The following is a 22,796-nucleotide window of genomic DNA, read 5'->3' on the forward strand; positions in this document are numbered from 1 at the left end:
AGCTCCCTCTCATTCACACATTTACTCAGTCTTGCTCCTACTGATTTTCATTCCACTTGTCTCCAGAGCATATCTTCCAATCTCCAAGCTCAACATGCTCTCTAGCTCACAATGTCATCTGCAAACATCATAGTCCATGAAGACTCCTGTCTAATCTCGTCTGTCAACCCGTCCATCATCACTGCGAACAAGAAAGGACTCAGAGCCGATCCTTGATGTATAATCCCACCTCCACCTTGAAGGCATCTATCATTCCTACTACACATCTCACTGCTGTCATACTGTCCTTGTACATATCTTGCACCACCCTCACCTGCTTCTCTGCCACTCCAGACTTCCTTAAACAACACCCCAACTTTTCTCTTGGCACCTTGTCAGAAGCTTTCTCTGAGTCTACAAACGCACAACATAACTCCATCTGGTCTTCGCTGTACTTCTCCATCAGCACTCTTAGAGCAAACACTGCATCTGTAGTGCTCTTTTTTGGCATGAAACCTTATTGCTGCTCATATAAAGCCAATCGTGTACATTTTAATTTATGTAACATCAATGGAAAAAATATTGTTCTCCTTGTTTTAATAGCTATTTGAAATCATTAATACATTTGCTTACTAATTTATGTTTCAAATAGTTTCTTGTTCTTAGTTTAAAAATACATTCCTTATATTTGAGCACAAAAAAAATTTATTTGGAGCACACGAGAATATTTAAACTATGCAGCCTTTCAAATTTCACTAAACTGACAAAATTTTGTTTCTACTGAAATCCAAGCATTATAATGTTGGTTTATTTTTGAAACATGTTTCATAATTGCATGTCATTTTAAGGAACAGGACATATTTTCCTGATGGGAATTCCATAAAGAATATATTATTTTCATTCTTATGCTGTCTCCAGGAGTTAGTGTGCGCGTGCATCTACAAGTATGAGCTTTTGAAATGACCAGTTTCAAATGAGTTATCTTTGACCATGGGTGAGGCACGCACATGTAGCGTGCATGTTGACGTCTGTGCGATGTCTTGTAAATCACTTCAGAAGTGTTATTTGGTTACAAAAACAGTATTTAGAAGTGTTTATTTCTTGCAACTTTTGCGAAACATATACAGAAATAAGCCATTTCAGAGTATTTTCCATCATCTTGGATTTTTTTGTTCAAGCGAACAAGGAGATGATATCGTCCTACGTTTCTGTACTCTGATTGGCTGTCACTGTGTGCTTTCCAGCATTCCTCATGCTGATGTCACTAACATAGACTGTAAGGGTCGCTACTGTAGGTAGTTCAAGGCCTTCTGTTCTTTTGAAAACATTTTCTTCAGGGGAACTACTTATGAACACAAATTTTGATCATATTGGCAATGTCATATTATAAATCCCCTATTTAAAGGCTAAGAAATAAATTATAGTGGTCCCAAAGAAAGTTCTTTTGAAAGGCTGTATACTACTTTTAAGTTGTACGACCCTGACAATGATCAATGTAGGTATAAATGACACACACACACGCATTTATTATATATATATATATATATATATATATATATATATACACATACAGTAGTGTTCAGAATAATAGTAGTGCTATGTGACTAAAAAGATTAATTCAGGTTTTGAGTATATTTGTTATTGTTACATGGGAAACAAGGTACCAGTAGATTCAGTAGAGTCTCACAAATCCAACAAGACCAAGCATTCATGATATGCACACTCTTAAGGCTATGAAATTGGTCTATTAGTAAAACAAGAGTAGACAAGGGGGTGTTCACAATAATAGTAGTGTGGCATTCAGTCAGTGAGTTCGTCAGTTTTGTGGAACAAACAGGTGTGAATCAGGTGTCCCCTATTTAAGGATGAAGCCAGCACCTGTTGAACATGCTTTTATCTTTGAAAGCCTGAGGAAAATGGGACGTTCAAGACATTGTTCAGAAGAACAGCATAGTTTAAAAAGTTGACTGGAGAAGGGAAAACCTATACGCAGGTGCAAAAAATTATAGGACGTTCATCTACAATGATCTCCAATACTTTAAAATGGACAAAAAAACAAACAAACAAAAAACAGACGCGTGGAAGAAAACGGAAAACAACCATCAAAATGGATAGAACAATAACCAGAATGGCAAAGGCTCACCCATTGATCAGCTCCAGGATAATCAAAGACAGTCTGGAGTTACCTTTAAGTGCTGTGACAGTTAGAAGACGCCTGTGTGAAGCTAAATTATTTGCAAGAATCCCCCGCAAAGTTCCTCTGTTAAATAAAAGACATGTGCAGAAGAGGTTACAATTTGCCAAAGAACACATCAACTGGCCTAAAGAGAAATGGAGGAATATTTTGTGGACTTATGAGAGTAAAATTGTTCTTTTTGGGTTCAAAGGCCACAGACCATTTGTGAGACGACCCCCAAACTCTGAATTCAAGCCACAGTTCACAGTGAAGATAGTGAAGCATGGTGGTGCAAGCATCATGATATGGGCATGTTTCTCCTGCTATGGTGTTGGGACTATATATCGCATACCAGGTATCATGGATCAGTTTGGATATGTCAAAATACTTGAAGAGGTCGTGTTGCCTTATGCTGAAGAGGACATGCCCTTGAAATGGGTGTTTCAACAAGACAGTGACCCCAAGCACACTAGTAAATGAGCAAAATCTTGGTTCCAAACCAACAAAATTAATGCCTCACAGATGTGAAGAAATCATGAAAAACTGTGGTTATACAACTAAATACTAGTTTAGTGATTCACAGGATTGCTACAACCCCTGGCAAAAATTATGGAATCACCGGCCTCGGAGGATGTTCATTCAGTTGTTTAATTTTGTAGAAAAAAAGCAGATCACAGACATGACACAAAACTAAAGTCATTTCAAATGGCAACTTTCTGGCTTTAAGAAACACTATAAGAAATCAAGAAAAAAAGATTGTGGCAGTCAGTAACGGTTACTTTTTTAGACCAAGCAGAGGAAAAAAATATGGAATCACTCAATTCTGAGGAAAAAATTATGGAATCACCCTGTAAATTTTCATCCCCAAAACTAACACCTGCATCATATCAGATCTGCTCGTTAGTCTGCATCTAAAAAGGAGTGAACACACCTTGGAGAGCTGTTGCACCAAGTGGACTGACATGAATCATGGCTCCAACACGAGAGATGTCAATTGAAACAAAGGAGAGGATTATCAAACTCTTAAAAGAGAGTAAATCATCACGCAATATTGCAAAAGATGTTGGTTGTTCACAGTCAGCTGTGTCTAAACTCTGGACCAAATACAAACAACATGGGAAGGTTGTTAAAGGCAAACATACTGGTAGACCAAGGAAGACAAAGCGTCAAGACAGAAAACTTAAAGCAATATGTCTCAAAAATCGAAAAATGTACAACAAAACAAATGAGGAACGAATGGGAGGAAACTGGAGTCAATGTCTGTGACCAAACTGTAAGAAACCGCCTAACGGAAATGGGATTTACATACAGAAAAGCTAAACGAAAGGCATCATTAACACCTAAACAGAAAAAAACAAGGTTACAATGGGCTAAGGAAAAGCAATTGTGGACTGTGGATGACTGGATGAAAGTCATATTCAGTGATGAATCTCGAATCTGCATTGGGCAAGGTGATGATGCTGGAACTTTTGTTTGGTGCCGTTCCAATGAGATTTATAAAGATGACTGCCTGAAGACAACATGTAAATTTCCACAGTCATTGATGATATGGGGCTGCATGTCAGGTAAAGGCACTGGGGAGATGGCTCTCATTACATCATCAATAAATGCACAAGTTTATGTTGATATTTTGGACAATTGAAAGGATGTTTGGGGATGATGAAATCATTTTTCAAGACGATAATGCATCTTGCCATAGAGCAAAAACTGCAAAAACATTCCTTGCAAAAAGACACATAGGGTCAATGTCAATGAGCAGATATGATTTGATGCAGGTGTTAATTTGGGGGATGAAAATTTACAGGGTGATTCCATAATTTTTTCCTCAGAATTGAGTGATGCCATATTTTTTTCCTCTGCTTGGTCTAAAAAAGTAACCGTTACTGACTGCCACAATCTTTTTTTCTTGATTTTTTATAGTGTTTCTTAAAGCCAAAAAGTTGCCATTTGAAATGACTTTAGTTTTGTGTCATGTGTGTGATCTGCTTTTTTTCTACAAAATTAAATAACTGAATGAACATCCTCTGAGGCTGGTGATTCCATAATTTTTGCCAGGGGTTGTACAAAAGCAGTTTGAACATAATAGTTTTGAGTTTGTAGTGTCAACAGCAGATGCTACTATTATTGTGAAAACCCCCTTTTCTACTTTTTTTTTTACTAATAGCCCAATTTCATAGCCTTAAGAGTGTGTATATCATGAATGCTTGGTCTTGTTGGATTTGTGAGAATCTACTGAATCTACTGGTACCTTGTTTCCCATGTAACAATAAGAAATATACTCAAAACCTGGATTAATCGTTTTAGTCACATATTATTCTGAACACTACTATATATATATATATATATATATATATATATATATATATATATATATATATATATATATATATAAAATAAATGCGTGTGTGTGTGTGTGATTTAAACATACTTTGATCATTGTCAGGGTCGTACAACCTATATATATATATATACAACGTATATATATATATATATATATATATATATATATATATATATATATATATAAAAACAAATCTGAATGTGCCTTCTGAGAATGTCATTAGCCACTCTTCATGTGTGCATGTGTGAGTGAGTGAATGAGTGAGTCTGGTGAGCAGGTGAACATTCTCTGCGCACAAAAGAGGCAATAGTGAGCACAAAGCAGCAGCAGCAGCAGCACACAATAGCAGCTATTTTCAGCAACAGCAGGATCTAAAGGTAGCGGGGGATCACGTCATCCACTACGTGATTTGTTCCAACTTTCAATTTATCTCTGGTGCTTTTCTCACACGTTCACCTGCAAATGTGATGAAAATTAGCGTCTTTGAAATAGCTGACCTGACCCCAAGTTTTAACGTTCTGCTCTTTGATGGTATTCACATGTGGTCATACAGGTCATAAACTAAGCCATTACTCTGAGAACAGTTATTGATTTGGTTTTGTAAATTTTATCTGCCTTATTGCTTCAATTCTGGAGACAACCACTTATTTTGCCTAAAATATAAAGCAACAAATACATAATTTATGTTGTATTTAGGGGGTTGATTTGCTTCTGAATGTGGATATTCTTAATGGCACTTATATTTTATGCATGTATGTGCAGCTTGGTGCTGAAGTGGTTTGTTTGTTTCCAGAGTTGAAGTTTTCCCAGTTCAAGACCACCCGTGCCCATTCTCAGTGTAAGGTGGAGGAAGGGCATCGCCATAAAACTTGTGCCAAATCACCGTGCAGATTCATATTGATCCACACATACTCTGCTGTGGTGACTAAAGTGGGAAAAGGGAGATACAGGTGAACCTCATTAACTCGTGTATGCGTAACTCGTGTTTCGGCTTTACTCACGGTCGATTTGTGGACTCTGAAAATTTAGGCAACTGTACTGTATAAAGACTACTGTATGTTTTTGGTCAACCTCATTAACTCAAGGTTTCAGATAACTCACGAATTTGTGGACCCCAACTTGCGGGAGTTAATGAGGTTCACCTGTACCTAAAGAACTTAATGGCTCCAGATTTATTTATTTTTTTGTAGTATGGGTTTACGCAAACTTTACTCCGAGCACCCTCTGGTGGCAATTTTTTTTGGCTGATGAAAACATCACCGAGTTCAGTACAAATACATGTAATTTGGTCACTTTTTGAAGGCGTCAGACTCGTCAGTAAAGTCAGTTTAATGTACAATGGTTCACTTCAGATCAGCTTGGTGTATAAATCTTATCTTTTCAGGCAATGAGAGCAACCAGCTGGCTGTTACAATTAGAGATAGACCGATATATCGGCCAGCCGATCACTGGCTGTGTATGGGCCATGCCAGTTATCGGCATTAATACAATAACATGTTTTTGGAGGGTTATTCGCCCTCGTCTAACTCGGGCGAATAGCTGTCATTTTGGGCGACTGGGCATGGACATAGGGCCTCTTGAAAATGCATACCGCACGACAACAGCATGTTATTTGCATTATTATCACTTTTTACTGAGATACACAACACGTAAAATGTACATAAAAAGTTAGCTCACTTAACTTTTGTCGTGTCTCTTGGCGCACGCAGTTCTCCAAATTCGGCAGTGCGTCCTCATCAAGCTGGCTGCTTTAGCTGCTGTTCATTGTTGTACTATCCATGAGAAAATCATCCGGAATATCCATATTGGGACCAAAACACACTTCTCGCCTTTTCATCTTTTCCTCTGCGGACAGTTTTTTTCACCTCTGCGGACAGTTCTTGGGCTGCACGTGCACTATGATGTCATTTGTTTACGCACAGCAGGCGGGTATAGACAGATAGCGGCGACGTAAATCTATGATACCGGCCAAGCAACGCCCCGGTAAAGTGATAATAATGGCTGATATACCAGCTGGGGCCGATAATCACCCCTGGCCAAGTGATGGCTCAGCCATTTATTGGTCTATCCCTACAGAGTACCCAGCGGGATTATCGGCCAATGCCGATGATCAACCAACCAATTTTCGGTCTATCCCTACAGAGTACCCAGGGGGATTATCGGCAGATGATGATTATCGCCCAACCAATTATCCGTCTATTCCTACAGAGCACCCAGAGGGATTATCGGCCAATGCTGATTATCACCCAACTGATTATCGGTCTATCCCTACAGAGTACCCAGAGGGATTATCGGCCAATGCCGATGATCACCCAACCGATTATCGGTCTATCCCTACAGAGTACCCAGAGCGATTATCGGCCGATGCGGATTATCACCCAACCAATTATTGGTCTATCCCTACACAGTAACCAGAGGTATTATCGGCCAATGCTGATTATCACCCAACCGATTATCGGTCTATCCCTACAGAGTACCCAGGGGGATTATTGGCTGATGCAGATTATCACGCAATCGATTGTGCTGAGTGCTCTGTAGGTCTATCCCTACAGAGTACCCAGAGTGATTACGGCCGATGCAGATTATCACCCAACCGATTATTGGTCTATCACTACACAGTACCCAGAGGGATTATCGGCCAATGATGATTATCACCCAGCCGATTATGCTGGGTACTCTGTAGGTCTATCCCTACAGAGTACCCAGAGTGATTATCAGCCAATGCCGATGATCACCCAACCAATTATCGGTCTATCCCTACAGAGTACCCAGAGCGATTATCAGCCGATGCGGATTATCACCCAACCAATTATTGGTCTATCCCTACACAGTACCCAGAGGGATTATCGGCCAGTGATGATTATCACCCAACCGATTATCCGTCTATCCCTACAGAGCACCCAGAGGGATTATCGGCCAATGCTGATTATCACCGAACCGATTATCGGTCAATCCCTACAGAGTACCCAGAGGGATTATCGGCCAATGCCGATGATCAACCAACCGATTATCGGTCTATCTCCACAGAGTACCCAGGGGGATTATCGGCAGATGATGATTATCACCCAACCAATTATCCGTCTATTCCTACAGAGCACCCAGAGGGATTATCGGCCAATGCCGATTATCACCCAACTGATTATCGGTCTATCCCTACAGAGTACCCAGAGGGATTATCGGCCAATGCCGATGATCACCCAACCGATTATCGGTCTATCCCTACAGAGTACCCAGAGCGATTATCGGCCGATGCGGATTATCACCCAACCAATTATTGGTCTATCCCTACACAGTAACCAGAGGGATTATCGGCCAATGATGATTATCACCCAACCGATTATCGGTCTATCCCTACAGAGTATCCAGGGGGATTATTGGCCGATGCAGATTATCACCCAACCAATTGTGCTGAGTGCTCTGTAGGTCTATCCCTACAGAGTACCCAGAGTGATTATCAGCCAATGCCGATGATCACCCAACCGATTATCGGTCTATCCCTACAGAGTACCCAGAGCGATTATTGGCCGATGCGGATTATCACCCAACCAATTATTGGTCTATCCCTACAGAGCACCCAGGGGGATTATTGGCTGATGCAGATTATCACCCAATCGACTGTGCTGAGTGCTCTGTAGGTCTATCCCTACAGAGTACCCAGAGTGATTACGGCCGATGCGGATTATCACCCAACCAATTATTGGTCTATCCCTACACAGTAACCAGAGGGATTATCGGCCAATGATGATTATCACCCAACCGATTATTGGTCTATCCCTACAGAGTACCCAGGGGGATTATTGGCCGATGCAGATTATCACCCAACCGATTGTGCTGAGTGCTCTGTAGGTCTATCCCTACAGAGTACCCAGAGTGATTATCAGCCAATGCCGATGATCACCCAACCGATTATCGGTCTATCCCTACAGAGTACCCAGAGCGATTATTGGCCGATGCGGATTATCACCCAACCAATTATTGGTCTATCCCTACAGAGCACCCAGAGGGATTATCGGCCAATGCTGATTATCACCCAACCGATTATCAGTCTATCCCTACAAAGTACCCAGGGGGATTATTGGCTGATGCAGATTATCACCCAATCGATTGTGCTGAGTGCTCTGTAGGTCTATCCCTACAGAGTACCCAGAGTGATTACGGCCGATGCAGATTATCACCCAACCGATTATTGGTCTATCCCTACACAGTACCCAGAGGGATAGACCTACAGAGTACCCAGAGTGATTATCAGCCAATGCCGATGATCACCCAACCAATTATCGGTCTATCCCTACAGAGTACCCAGAGCGATTATCGGCCGATGCGGATTACCACCCAACCAATTATTAGTCTATCCCTACACAGTACCCAGAGGGATTATCGGCCAGTGATGATTATCACCCAACCGATTATCCGTCTATCCCTACAGAGCACCCAGACGGATTATTGGCCAATGCTGATTATCACCCAACCGATTATCGGTCAATCCCTACAGAGTACCCAGAGGGATTATCGGCCAATGCCGATGATCAACGAACCGATTATCGGTCTATCTCCACAGAGTACCCAGGGGGATTATTGGCCGATGCAGATTATCACCCAACCGATTATCGTCTATCCCTACAGACTACCCAGCGGGATTATCGGCCAATGCCGATGATCACCCAACCAATTATCGGTCTATCCCTACAGAGTACCCATGGGGATTATTGGCCGATGATGATTATCACCCAACCGATTATCCGTCTATTCCTACAGAGCACCCAGAGGGATTATCGGCCAATGCTGATTATCACCCAACCGATTATCGGTCTATCCCTACAGAGTACCCAGAGGGATTATCAGCCAATGCCGATGATCACCCAACCGATATCTATCCCTACAGAGTACCGGCAAAGTATCGGCTGATGCAGATTATCGTCTGGCTGATATATCTGTCTATTTCTAGTTAGAAACAAGTTAGAGACAAAACAAAACCAGATGGTTTCAATAGACAATCAATGCAGCCCGAGCTTGTTTTCAATGGGCAGCCAGTTGCAGAAGTATGAATTCTCGCCTTCGGATTCACCACTTCGCCAGAAGTGATGTGTTCTCGCTCCAACACATAGCTTGGTGGTGGGGCATTATTTTTAATTGTTCTTAATTAATTGCAATTGACCAAGTCCAATGTGTGTACTTCTCCCTTTAAGACTGGGTGTGAAATGAACAATTTCTTAAAGATGTCATAGCTTTGAAGACACGTGACCAATGAAATGCATCATGCATAATTGCATGATTGACCTTAGCACCACATGAGTCTGCAGAGCGCAGACTCGTGGTGAAGTTTGTTATTCTTTAAAATTTGAAGACTCAGTGATTTGATGTGTTGCTTCTTTGTGTTATTTTTTTTAAATTCCTACATCTCAGGTGATAAGAGCATTTGGATGAGTCCGAAGACAGCGTCTCCATACTCACTGTTTCATGTCCTGCATCTGACACTCCATGTTGTCCTGTTGGGTTCGGAGAAGCTGAACTTCATACATCAGTTTACTGAGATCCTCCTGACGGACTTTAGTCCCCTCATTCTTTACAATGGACACCTGGACACACAATAACCTAATCAAAATCTGTATGCTCATTACAATAAGGCATTTTTTTTGGTTTGCACAGTTTTCTTTTGCATGTTAGGTAGAGGATGGAAAATTAGGAGCAGGTGTGGTGGTCAGAAATCCACTAAATCAAAGAGGTACACCTTTACTTTCTGATTGTTTTGCAGTGTTTGTGTTCTAAAAGTCAAATAACACGGTCACACCGTGTGGGTCTCCATACCTTCCTCTTAATGTGTTCCAGCAGATGTTCGTTTCCCTGGAGGAAATAAACATGCTGGAACTCTGTGTCGTCTCGCTCAGGTTTCACCAGGCCGCTCTGCTCGATGTTCACAACTTTACGGAAACCATCTAGATGCACATCAACAAGCATACACCACATGCAATCAGATATTTGTTTTCACTTTACTGGAGATCAGTGTTTTCACTGGACACAAATGGGTTAAGAAGGGTTCTGACTGGTGTCTCATTTAGATGTGGATTACTCACACATGTTGAGCTGCCGGACAAAGCTTGCCATATTATTGTGTTTAAAGTACTTTGGTAGAACCTCCTTGGCGAATCGTCCCTGGTCAAACACATGGAAACTAGTTCCTGCCTGTAAGAAGAAAAACAGTCAAGAATCAGTGATGGTTTTTAAAAGAAATTGTAATAAATTGGTCAAATAATGTAATTAATTTTAATGCACTTCTTACAGTCATATTGAGAAGTTTACATGTACTCTTCATGGGCCTGATTGTCATGGTAATTTTAGGCTTTTAATGATGTCTTTGAGTTGTTGTTTGTCAGGGTGGAATGATTTTACAGCTTACCTCACAATAGTCACCAAGTAGTTAAGAATTAAAGCTTCATCCCAGCAGTATGTGAAATGTCAAGTTAAGTATGAGTGTGCACCAGTGCTGTGTTGCTCCATCCCACAGTCAGTGTCAAAGACCCAAGAAGGCCAGCGGACCATCTCTATGTACCCAAAGCAGCGGTCTACCATATCTGCTGCTACCCAGGCCCCGGTTTATGAAGCAATACTCAGGGAGGTAGACTGAGACTGAGGCTTAGTACTCAAACATCAGTCAGTGACTAAAAGTGGTTGTGTGCTATGGGTACAGAGACAAGTTAGATGTGTCTAACTCTAGTCCAAAGGTCTAAAATTTTGACACTTCCAGTTGAAGTGGTCAAAGGCCAAGTATCGGAGCAGATATGTGGATGAATCATGACTTTGACGATAAAAACATGAAATTTGGTACAGTGTTCGAGCATACCCTAAAAATAATTTTTGGTTATAGGGGCATCGCGGATACAGCCATTTTCCAAGATGGCCGCCATGCAATGTTGTTTTATTAGCAGCTCAGGCTCTAGACCACCAAGGGTCTTGATCCCTGTGCCTAATCCTACATTTTCATGCATGAGGAATGCAGTGGTACTATTTATATCCCCAAATGATGAGTCAGGGAGGGATATTATGGTTTTTCGTGGCCCTCCACCATGTCTGCTAGAGTTTTTACATTAGTGCGTTAGCTACAAGAGCTTTTATGTGATTCTTTTCAAATGATCTGGAAACATTTATGGCCCCCTGGGGATGATGTCTATTTTGGTGACCCTAGGACCTTCCCTCTAGTGCCATCATTAGGTCAAATGTTTGAATTAGGATTAGTGTATCTTTAAAAGCTTTCATCTAAATCAATTTTGTTTGTTTTTAAAGACAACAAAAAAGAGGTCACACAGTTACAGCGAATGCTGAATTGCAATGCTAGCTCTGAAAGCACCACTGCAGTGGCATAGTGACAACAAAAAAGAAAGTAATAGTTAAATGCAACGTTAGTTCTGAAAACACAAACCACCACAGTGGCAAAACGCAGTGCACTTAAGCTCTGCCTTGAAACATTTGCACTTTCCACTGCATCCCTTTTTTGCATCCACAGCAGAGCAGTTCATGACAGGCCCTGGTAGATTCTGGTGATACAAGAAGTTCAGCTATGGTCTTGTATCCTTCACCATCTCTGCCATGTGTTGTATTAGCTGGACATTTCAGTATCTCATATCTGTCTTCCTTACACAGAACACATTTATTCCAGTCTGTGGTCCAGCACTGTGTAGCTGACATTCCAGGCTCACTAACTTGAATAGTTTGTCCATTGTCTCACAATTCACTATGCTACTTAAAGAACAGTATGTACTAGCTCTAGCACCACCAATCCAGCATCATCTGAAACCACCAGGAAGATATGTCAGCCACCAGCACAGTCACATGGAAGAGTATAATTGAGGCCCCCTGACATTTGCATGACTTTGATCCACGCACTTGTACGCACTTTGCCATGCAGGAGAGTAAACTCGTCTCAAACTTGTTGTAAACCATTGTAAACTTTGCGCGGCTTAGTGCAAGTGTGCAAAGAAAATTTTGAAATGTTCAAAATCTCCATCACACATTAATAACGTGAACTTCACATGTACATTACGCAAACAATTAAAAAACTCTGTGTGTGAGTGTGAGTGATTGATTCAGTGCATACAGCGCAGCTCATCTGAATGATTATAACGAGATGTTAAATCAATCATAAACATAATTTTACAGCTACTCATGAGAAGGAAAGAACATGCAACTGTTTTACCAAGCCATTACATACATTCTCCACCTCATGGAGCGGACGAGAGTGAGAGAGAGAAAAAGGTCCAGCTGCAACAGTCCTCTGTGATTCCGGAAGCAATTAGATGTGTTTTCAACAGCCAACTCTGACAGAAAACTAATTTTCTTAAAATTTGATGAAAATTTCTTTCTTTTCTTTTAGATTTTAAATTTTAACTATTAAAAGGACAGTATGTTAAAAAAAACTGACAAATAACAGTCACTAGCAGATCTTTGAATGTCAGCGAACATTGTGAATGAACTTAATGAATTTTATTGAGTCCATTGTATTAACTGCACTTGACTTGTCTGCTCTGATTATATAATATTAATATAATTCCAAACACTTGCATTGTGTTGGAAAGCTTGAAAAGACTGATTTTCATGTATCTGTTCACAGCTGGGATGGCACAGTGTTACAGCGAGAAGGTCATGTGATCGCTTCCCACCCAGTACTTTCTGTGTAAAATTTGAATGTTCTCCACGTGTATACCTTTGACAGGAGTGAGCAGGTATAGAAAATGAATGAATATTCACAGCTACGTGAATGTGGGCTGAGTCACAAACTGCTCTTAGTGGGCAAAGAAATATGGGTCCCTGAAAGACAACATAAATCGCATCTTTTTCTGTATGGGGAACTCAATTTCTAATGGACTGTTTCTTAACATGGTATTCTTAAATACCTTTTGATTTGATGGCTTACAACACTGGAAACACTACAAGGAAAACATATTGTATTGCTTTAATGAGTTCTTTAATTTGTTTTTTTGTGTGTAGTTGTAGTATACTTTTATGGTATTTATTCTTTTACTACAGGAAATTATTTTGATTAGTGCTTTAATTCCTGGCAAAGTGCTATATTATTATTGTTATTATTATTATTATTATTATTATTATTGTTATGCATTCTAGCTTGGGTAGTGTTTATATAAATAGGTATACCTATTTTATTTTCTGTTCTATTTCCTTGTATTTCCTGTTAATTATGTATTTTAATGTTAATTTGCTGTCTTAATGTATTTATAAATTGCTTAGGTTCTTGTTATCATATACAAACTATTATTATTATTAATTTATTTTATTACTGCTATTTTGTCATTTGATTTTTAAGTGGACCACAATGGAAATAAGTGTTTTCACTTTCTTGTGTCATCCATGTATTTTTAACATATTTACAGTTATATTATGTACTTACAATGAACTTACTAAATAAAATTACGCATTAGTCCTATCAACTTTCCATTTTGGTGGTGTTAATCCTTGATCCAAGATACGTAAGCATACCAAACAGCAAACATCAGCTCCCCCCACTTTGACCGTGATCGAAGTTATACACACGTATGCATACATGTACACAGACAACACTTTTAGTGCAGTGAGGAAAGTAAGTATTTGATCCACTGTCGATTTTGCAAGTTTTTCCACTTACAACAAACGTAGAGGTCTGTAATTTTTATTGTAGGTGAATCTAAAAAAACAAAATTCAGAAAATCACATTGCATGATTTTTAAATAATTAATTTGCATTTTATTGCATGAAATCAGTATTTGATCCACTGTCAATTTTGCAGGTTTTCTCACTTACAATGAACGTAGAGGTCTGTAATTTATAAGTACACTTCAACTGTGAGAGACAGAATCTAAAAAACAAAATTCAGAAAATCACATTGCATGATTTTAAATAATTAATTTGCATTTTATTGCATGAAATAAGTATTTGCTCACTGACCAACCAGCAAGAATTCTGGCTCACACAGACCTGTTAATTTGTCTTTAAGAAGCCCTCTTATTCTACACTCTTTACCTGTATTAATTGCACCTATTTGAACTTGTTACCTGTATAAAAGACACCTGTTCACACACTCAATCAATCACACTCCAACCTGTCCACCATAGCCAAGACCAAAGAGCTGTCTAAGGACACCAGGGACAAAACTGTAGACCTGCACAAGGCTGGGATGGACTACAGGACAACAGGCAAGCAGCTTGGTAGAAGACAACAACTGTTATGATTATTTATTAGAAAGTGGAAGAAACACAAGATGACTGTCAATCTCCCTAGGTCTGGGATTCCATGCAAGATCTCACTTTGTGGGGTAAGGATGATTCTGAGAAAGCTCAGAACTACACAGGAGGACCTGGTCAATGACCTGAAGAGAGCTGGGACCACAGTCACAAAGATTACATTAGTAAGACATGATGCTGTCATGGTTTAAAATCCTGCAGGGCAGCAAGGTCCCCCTGCTCAAGCCAGCACATGCCCAGGCCCGTTTGAAGTTCACCAGTGACCATCTGGATGATCCAGAGGAGGCATGGGAGAAGGTCATGTGGTCAGATGAGGCCAGAATAGAGCGTTTTGGTAACAACTCCAATCGCCATGTTTGTTTTATAGCTTTCTGAAGCTGTTTTGCTGCCATTTCATTAATGCATGTGCATTATTTTAAGGTAACATATTACACTGTGCAGCAGCCAGCACAGTATTTATATTAAAAATGATAATAACCTACTGATGAGAAGGAAAAGCTGCTGACTTTATGGAAACATGGATTCTTTCTGTTGTGATGTTCTGTGTCCGTGTCATAAACAGGACTCAGCTTTTATGAATGCACAACAAAACAGATAATCTATGGAAATTAATTAATTTAATTAATCAATTAATTTATTTATTTCATTTATATAGCACCAAATCACAACAAAGTTGCCTCAAGGTGCTTCACACATAATATTGTTAATTGAGGGCTGTTTTGTCAGGAGATATACTTTCCCCTGCAGCAGTGAACTGTTAACCAGCAGCTGAATGTAGCTCGTGCACTCTCAGAGATGAGTCATGTTTTCTTTCTTTTTACAACCTTCAAAGGTTCAAAACAACAGTTTGCTCTAAAAATGCCTTTGATAATGAATATTTTACTTTAAAGTGAGCCAAGGTAACTAAAGTCAGTTCATCCTTGTGCTTTCAGTTAGTCACAGCTTGTTCACTAATGTGCATCAGTGGATTCATTTGAGTTTTCAAATATTAACTGCAGTGGTTTCTTCATTCAGTCATTCACACATTGAAACTAGAGCAGCACGCTTGTAGAGCACAAACCTCCATTTCCAATTCCACACATTTTTACCTTGGAAAAAGTTTTCAAGGTCAAAATCCTGTTAGAAGTAGCTTTTCATAAGCTAAATTAGATGTGATCAAATTTCAGGAGGATGTATTTAGTTCATGAACTTGAACTGAAGATTTTTGTGGTGTTGTCAGAGCTTTTTTATGGTTTTTGAATTATTTTTCTGGTAATTTTGATTGATTGATTGAAGTTTTTATTTCAGACATGAACAACAAAACAAATATAGAAGAAAACAAAGGCAAAACAACAAAGACAAAGTCAACATAATGTGTCCAAAAGGGAAGAATAATATGCGTATTCAAACCTACCCTTTGTCCTTTCTAAGTACTTTTCTTAATCATCAGTTGATTTCAAAATACTCTCTTTTAAACATATTTGCAACTATCCATCCATCCATCCATCCATCCATCCATCCATCCATCCATCCATCCATCCATCCATCCATCCATCCATCCATCCATCCATCCATTTTCTTCTGCTTTATCCGGAGTCGGGTCGAGGGGGCAGCAGCTCAAGCAAAGCCGCCCAGACCTCCCGATCCACACACACACACACACACACACACACACACACACACACACACACACACACACACACACACACACACACACACACACACACACACACACACACACACACACACACATATTTGCAACTAAATATATGTAAATACTAACATCTCATGATTATACATTTTTATATATGTGCATATTTACAGACAAAAAATATTGATAAATAAATGTAAGTAAAAAGTGAATCTGTGAAACAACTGGTGACCATAAAAGCCCTTGATAGTGTTATATGGCTGGGGGGGCCTGGCTGCCGGTTTGTTTGTCTTTTTGTTTTCCTCCCAGGTGGCGTGCATTTGGGACTGAGTGGCTGTGTTGCTGAGGCTGTCAGGACCTCACCCTGATCACCTGCGACTCGTCAGGACTCACAGCTGTGGTGCATCTGGATGGATTGGAACATGTTGGCATTTAAGACTGGAGTGCACAGTGTGTATTTGCCAGAGACTCGACCTTGTGACCAGACGGGTGAGATCGTCGTCTCGGGAGCCATCTCATCAGCAGCGGATGCTGAGAACGTCCAGGTTTGATGCACAGTCTGTGAAAGAGGAGGGGGTGAGGTCTCACGCTCGTCAGCACACTTCCTGAGGTACGTTAGATTTTGTGACTAACAGTTATACAGTCAGTAAATGTGGTGTCCCTCACACCTTATTGTATTGAGCTGTTTGTTAGTCATGTATCAGCTTCCACTGCAGTGGAGTTTTGTGAACGGGATGTTCCATGCCTGCAGGTTGGGAAGCTGATCAGTAATCAAGCCAGGAAGTGTTTGCTGTTTGTACACCTTTAAGTGTTCTGTGTGTAGAGTGTGGACTCACATAATGGTTCCTTCTTTCACAGACTCGGTTGTTGCGGCCACCTGGGGGGTGTCGGCGGGGTCCTTGGGTCCGAAACAGCTTCTGGCTCCGGACCGTTAGCGCTGCTGGGAGCGCACCACGCCAGGCCGCACCTTTTTGTTATTATCACTGTTATGTATTAAATTCAGTTAGCCTTTGTACCGTGCTCTGCTTATTTCATACTGGGTCCTTCAAACGCTGGTCGGTTCTCCGAGCTGCGTCCGACACATAACAGATAGTGCAGTTTATGTGGTAGGGAGGGAAATCCATCAAGTTGAGACTGTGGCCTCTTTCCGCAGACGTGCCCATAAAGAGCTGAGAGGGATATGCTTTACAAACTTAGTACCTATTACTACATTGGAGAATACTAAAATTGAAGACGCCCCACTGGCTGATCCTGCAACATCAAATATTCCATGTCTGCTACCTTCGTGGAACTTCTTAAACCCAAACCTGATTTTAGGAATCTTATATATATTACCCTGGAACTACCCCAAATCCCAATAGTCCAAGTATCAACCCCACTGAGATCCTTAGTTTGGTTCTCATTAACATAAGGACGCTGTCCTCAAAATCACTGTTGATAAATGATCTAAATATGGAACACCACTTAGATATGATTGGTTTATGTGAAACCTGGCTTAAACCTACTGCTGCCCTCCCCTTAATTGAAGCCTGCCCACCTGAGTACGCATTTAGTCATGTCCCTCATGATACAAAGCAAGGCGGGGGTGTTGCTTTAATTCATAAATCTGGGTTTAGTTTACTAACTATTGGGGGTCTAAAATATAATTTGTTTTAACATTTGACTCTCTGCTCTGCCCTGGTGTTTATGTGTAGCCAAGGTAAGAAGAATTAAAAAATCAACCATGTTATTTTGTCACCGTATATAGGCCCCCGGGCCCATATTCTGAATTCTTAGATGAATTTGGTGAGTTTATCTCTAATTTGGCAACCTGTGCAGATAACATTCTGATTGTTGGTGACTTCACCATTCATGTAAATCAGCCTTCTGAACCCCTCTGCAAATCATTCATGGACATTATGTATGTATTAGGATTCCAGCACTACTATCAGGGTTCGACACGCATTCGTGGAAATACCTTGCATTTGGACCTCATTCGCGGTATCGCTGTCACAAATATTGACATTGTGCCTCTTACGTCAGTGGACTCCAATCACTAACTTATTACATTTACAGTCTCTGCATTGGTGACTGAAACAAGAACCTTATTATTGTAGCAGATAAGAGAATATTTAGAGCGGAATCCTGCAAATGGTGATACAAGTATTAAATTTGGCACAAATACTCCTTAAACATTCCTCTTTTGAAAAAAACAAATTGCCACTTGATTTTTCAATCGGCGGTCAGGTAGGGGTCAAATGAAGAATTACACAGGGGTCAAAATAAAAAGATGATTATAAAGATTTCAAAAAAATTATAGTTTGGACTATGTGTGACTGAATTCTATGGAGTTATGGGATAAAACAGCAAGAGTGGTAACAAAGTTAATTTACTGGCTACAAAGTGGGCCTATTACTCTGATTTGATTAACAAAAACAAGCATATTTTATTTGCTGATGACACGACTGTTTCGTAGTGGGGATAATTTGGGACAGGTTCTGGACACGATGGAGAGGGAACTACAGAATTTTAAGGAATGGTTTGAGTCTAACAAATTGTCGCTTCACTTTGGTTAAACAAAGTTTATCATATTTGGTAAAAAGCCCAGGAACGCATGTAGAAATTTACGAATATGCAATGTTGAAATTGAACTCCTTAATGAAACTAAATTTCTTTACTGACGATAATTTAAGTTGGAAAACACATAAATTATGTTAAATCTAAAATGTCAAAGATCATTGCCCTATTGTATAAAACACAAGACTTCCTCTCCCAACACTCATTAGTTACTTTATATCACTCATTACTTGTTCCATACCTGACCTACTGTACTGAAGTTTGGGGAACCACCGACAAATCTAATACAAATCGTATATTTTTACTTCAAAAGAAAGCTATAAGAATTATTAGTAAGAAACCTTATCGTGAGCCAACAAATCCATTGTTTGTCTGTTTACATATTTTGAAATTTGGGGACTTGATTGATTACATCATAGCAGTCTGTGTCAGTCTGATCCCGTCAGATCTCAGAAGCTAAGCAGCGTGGGACCTGGTTAGTACTTGGATGGGAGCCCTCTTTGGATCACCAGCGGCTGTATGTGTTTCTCCAGGTTACACTGGAGTTGCATCAGGAAGGGCATCTGGCGTAAAACTTGTGCCAAATGCCAACGCAGATCTGGCTGTATCAGCTGTGGTGACCCCAAACAAAATGGGAGCAGCCAAATGGACAACAACATTGATTACATCGTAATACAAATTATGTTCAAAGTGACAAATGGACTTCTGCCACAACACATCCAGGACCTGTTTGGAATTAGGGACTCCAGTTACAATTTACAAGGAACATTATTGTTTCAGAAATCAAAGATTCAAACTACCTTAAATAGTCATTGTATTTCTGTTAAAGGTGTAAATATTTGGAATAATTGCACGGATAATATAAAATCACTCAGTAGTTTGGTTGGTTTTAAAACGCTCTATAAAAAGCATTTGATTACTTGCTATGACATGTTAAATTAGGTTTATTGAATCTGTTTTTATGCGCTGCTAGGTGGGGCATATAGCATCCAGGTTGTCCGGCTGTCCGTCCTTCCGTCTGTCTGTCTGTCTGTCTGTCTGTCTGTCCGTGCCTCTGTCCGGCCGCAATTCATTTGCCGCAGCGTAGCTCGGCACCTATTGCTCGCAAAAACTTCATATTTGCCTTGGAGGAGTACTTTGCATGGGTTCGAAGGCCGGTGACCTTGACCTACTTTTCAAGGTCACTAGTGGTCACAACTGTCCAATCCTTCACCGCAATGTAGCTTGGCACCTTGCAGAAACTTCATATTTGGTGGGTACATGCCTTGGAGGAGTACTTTGCATGGGTTCGAAAGCCAGTGACATTGACCTACCTTTGAAGGTCACCAATGGTCACAACTGTCCAATCCTTCACCGCAATGTAGCTTGGCACCTATTTCTCACAGAAACTTCATATTTGGTGGGTACCTGCCTTGGAGGAGTACTTTGCATGGGTTTGAAGGCCAGTGACCTTGACCTACTTTTCAAGGTCACCAACGGTCACAAATGTCCAATCCTTTGCTGCAACATAGCTCGGCACCTATTGCTCGCAGAAACTACATATATAGTGGGTACATGCCTTGGAGGAGTACTTCGCATGGGTTTGAAGGGTGGTGACCTTGACCTACTTTTCAAGGTCACCAGTGATCACAAGTGTCAAATCGTTCGCCTGAAATTTGTTCGCCGCAATGTGTGTGTGCAGAATAAATTCATTCATTCATTCATTCATATCATGCATAAACTACCTTGGGATGTTGAGTGTGCAATCCAGGAAAGCAACTTCAGCAAATGTCACTTCAACACAACACCGTATAAGCAGCACCCTCCACTGACAGCAAAACATTTTGCAATTTGCCAGACCTTCTCTCATCACAGATTGGCACCAACCAAAATGAAGCTCGACAGTTATTGGCACAGAGATATAAAAAATAAATTAAAAAATAATTTTTAAGTAATCCTATTTTGGCCCTCAAGAAATTGACCTTTCTAGGGGCCCTGGGAGTGGGGGTATGGTTTGGTTTAGGGACCTAGAATTTAAGGATTTTAAAAAAAAAATCTACACATAGACCTTCCACCATTAAATAAATAAATCCTTAATCCCGCAGTTGCTCCTCGTGTGCAGTTGAGCACCATGACAATGGTCTGTGTGTGTGTGTGTGTGTGTGTGTGGGTGAATGGATGAATCATTGTAAAGCGGTTTCAGCTTCTGATTCAGATGAAAAAGTTATATAAATGGAGTCAATTTATGGAAAAGGGCTGCATCTATATTATAACAGCCAAGTGGCCTCTGTGTGTGTGTGTGTGTGTGTGTGTATATGCATGCATGTGTATGACTTCAATCAGACATTTGCCGTTTGGTATGTTTATGTATTTTGGGTCAGCGATGAACACTGCCAAAACAGAATGTTGATAGGACTAATATTTTTGGAGAAACTACAGATATTATCTAACAACAGTGAACAATGGACGTTGATAATTGCATTCTGGACTCATACACCATTCTAACAGTGTAAATCATCTATATATTAAAAGCGTGTGTATGTGAGTGATTTTATTTAATAACACATTAAAAATACATGGATGACACAAGAAAGTGAAAACACTTATTTCCATTGTGGTCCATTTAAAAATTAAATAACAAAATAGAGGTAATAATAAAATAATAATAATAATAGTATGTTTAAACAATTTATAAATACATTAAGACAGTAAATTAACATAAAAATATGTAATTAACAGGAAATAAATGGTAAAAAATGGTAAATGGACTGCATTTATATAGCGCTTTTCCATCTGCATCAGACGCTCAAAGCGCTTTACAATTATGCCTCACATTCACCCTGATGTCAGGGTGCTGCCACACAAGGTGCTCACTACACACCGGGAGCATAGGGGATTAAAGGCCTTGCCCAAGGGCCCTTAGTGATTTTCCAGTCAGGCGGGGATTTGAACCCATGATCTTCTGGACTCAAGCCCAACACCTTAACCACTAGGCCATCACCTCCCCTAAATAAAAGGGTTGAGTTCTTCTTCTAAAAAGTCTAAAGGTTCTAAAGATATTCTGAACTCACACACCATTCCAACTCATTATAGAAACTTTGCACAATTTATTCCCACCCTTGGAAAATGTTGGCTCCCTATTTTATAAACACTACCCAATCTGGAGCCCGTGGATCCCCACGGGCAACACGCTAGTTTATGTTTATTTTTTATGTACATCAACACCAATGTTTGTGAGCGATGTCTGTGTCGCTGTGACTCACAGCACTCCAGCAGATCAGGTGGTTGGTGTCCGGGTCCTCGACCAGGGTCCAGAGTTTGGTGAGAAAGGCTGGAACATTGCTGGCATAGCTGCCATCTATTCCCATCGCACCTGGAGATTCCTGCATGCTGACACGTACCCGCGGACCAGACCCGGCAAAGCAGGAAAATAAAGCGTCTTTGAGGATATGTGTGCGAGTGTGGGTACACGATTCCAGACTAGTCCATGTTTGAGGAACTGTTGATGATCCGTTATTGATAATCCCAAATTAGCTTCAGTCTCTCTGATTCCATATCAGGCGATCAAACATTCGTTGTGTGTCCTTGTTGACACAATCTCACTTTCTCTTGTATTTTCTTTATGTTTTTCCTGTTCTGGGTCTTTTATTTTACAATATATATCCTTTAATCCTTGTGTTTGTCTCTCCTTCGGTTATACTCGTCTCCACTCTTCTCTCTGTTGTGCACCACCCAGCTGAACTAAATGTCATCACAGAAGGCTGGAGTCAGCACACACACACACACGGTTAAAAGCCACCAGCCCCCCCGGCCTCCCGCTGACAATCAGCACAATAATACAGGATCCACACAAAAGCTTATATAATACAAACACCACAACCACACTGAACAGTGCAGTGAGCACGCAGC

The 22,796-nt window shown here is 40.3% G+C and overlaps 2 protein-coding genes across 5 annotated transcripts in view; one reads left to right on the top strand and one right to left on the bottom strand.

Moving 5' to 3' along the window:
- hsf4 (heat shock transcription factor 4) overlaps nt 1–22,278 on the bottom strand; it is a 67,738-nt gene extending 45,460 nt beyond the window's left edge. Inside the window, exons 1-4 of the mRNA XM_034177100.1 lie at nt 22,151–22,278; nt 10,568–10,676; nt 10,302–10,429; nt 9,948–10,072 (exon numbers count right to left, since the gene is read on the bottom strand). Coding sequence (XP_034032991.1) covers nt 9,948–10,072; nt 10,302–10,429; nt 10,568–10,676; nt 22,151–22,276 — 488 coding nt within the window. The 5' untranslated portion in view covers nt 22,277–22,278. The remainder of the gene's footprint in view (nt 1–9,947; nt 10,073–10,301; nt 10,430–10,567; nt 10,677–22,150) is intronic.
- Nucleotides 6,551–9,344, top strand: LOC117516187. 4 transcript variants are annotated; one of them, XM_034177096.1, is made up of 6 exons: nt 6,551–6,954; nt 7,180–7,839; nt 7,920–8,051; nt 8,343–8,540; nt 8,621–9,194; nt 9,261–9,344. In XM_034177096.1, the coding sequence occupies exons 1-5, from the start codon at nt 6,597–6,599 to the stop codon at nt 9,151–9,153; spliced, it is 1,881 nt and encodes a 626-aa protein (XP_034032987.1). In that variant the 5' UTR covers nt 6,551–6,596; the 3' UTR covers nt 9,154–9,194; nt 9,261–9,344. The 4 variants fall into 4 exon arrangements, with proteins under 4 accessions (XP_034032987.1, XP_034032986.1, XP_034032988.1 ...); XM_034177095.1 differs by lacking the exon at nt 9,261–9,344 and having other exon boundaries at nt 8,621–9,220; XM_034177097.1 differs by lacking the exon at nt 9,261–9,344 and having other exon boundaries at nt 6,582–6,954; nt 8,719–8,806.
- Nucleotides 22,279–22,796: the final 518 nt, after the last annotated feature.

Source organism: Thalassophryne amazonica, chromosome 8 (assembly GCF_902500255.1).
Source record: "Thalassophryne amazonica chromosome 8, fThaAma1.1, whole genome shotgun sequence".
Lineage (NCBI taxonomy): Eukaryota > Metazoa > Chordata > Actinopteri > Batrachoidiformes > Batrachoididae > Thalassophryne > Thalassophryne amazonica.